The 866-nt window shown below is 45.6% G+C and overlaps 1 protein-coding gene across 1 annotated transcript in view; it reads right to left on the bottom strand.

Annotated features, from left to right (window-relative positions):
- Positions 1–118: 118 nt before the first annotated feature.
- Positions 119–866, bottom strand: part of LOC119582150 (skin secretory protein xP2-like) — a 5,070-nt gene continuing 4,322 nt past the window's right edge. Inside the window, exon 2 of the mRNA XM_037930388.1 lies at positions 119–502. Coding sequence (XP_037786316.1) covers positions 290–502 — 213 coding nt within the window. The 3' untranslated portion in view covers positions 119–289. The remainder of the gene's footprint in view (positions 503–866) is intronic.

The following is an 866-nucleotide window of genomic DNA, read 5'->3' on the forward strand; positions in this document are numbered from 1 at the left end:
ATATTGTCGCATTTTAGGATATGTGCTTTAAAAAGGACTATGATATACTTGGGTAATGACCTGGCCATGTACATATTTCCTATTTTATTACAAAAATATGCTTTCGGGATCTATTTGAACACAGAAGTTTGAAGAAATGTGCAAATATTATAGAACTGCAAAATGAAATTCTTTATAAAGGATAATGGATGGTGCATATCGAAGCTCGAGGAATGAAAAGTGTGCGATGACTGAAAAGAGAAAGAGGCAGATCCCGAAGATTGTCTCTGAAGACACCGTAAGAAGGAAATTATTTTCCAGGTTGAGAGTAGAATTGTGTGGGGGTGAGGTCAGGCTGGGAGTACTGCTGGGTAGGGGCAGGGGCGGGCTGAGAGTAGACCTGGGCAGGGGCAGGGGCAGGAGCAGGGGCGGGCTGAGAGTACACCTGGGCAGGGGCTGGGGCAGGCTCGGAATATTGTTGGGTAGGGGCAGGGGCAGGAGCCGGGGCGGGCTGAGAGTACACCTGGGCAGGGGCACTGGGGTACTGAGCCTCGCCCTCGAAGGTGACTGTGGGGTGGAAGCCGCTGGCGTCGGAGTAGTACTCGACCCTCATGAGGCGAGAGTCAGGCAGCTGGACGTAGTAACTGTCAAACAGGTCATATAATCGTATTACATTTAAAAGACTGAAGACAGTTTGATTTATTTTTAGTTTGAATAGTAACTGATCTTGAAAGAAGGAAAAGTAGCGTAATTTTTACGCTACTATCTGAAGTGTCTACTTTCTGATTGCAGTTTTCAATATTGCATACCTAATATTACAAAGAAGACAGCAGACAATAAAAACATATTTCGCAGTCCAGGTTAATGTGTTATCTCTGCCTCACCTG

The sequence above is a fragment of the Penaeus monodon genome, chromosome 15, assembly GCF_015228065.2.
Source record: "Penaeus monodon isolate SGIC_2016 chromosome 15, NSTDA_Pmon_1, whole genome shotgun sequence".
NCBI classification, from domain to species: Eukaryota; Metazoa; Arthropoda; class Malacostraca; order Decapoda; family Penaeidae; genus Penaeus; species Penaeus monodon.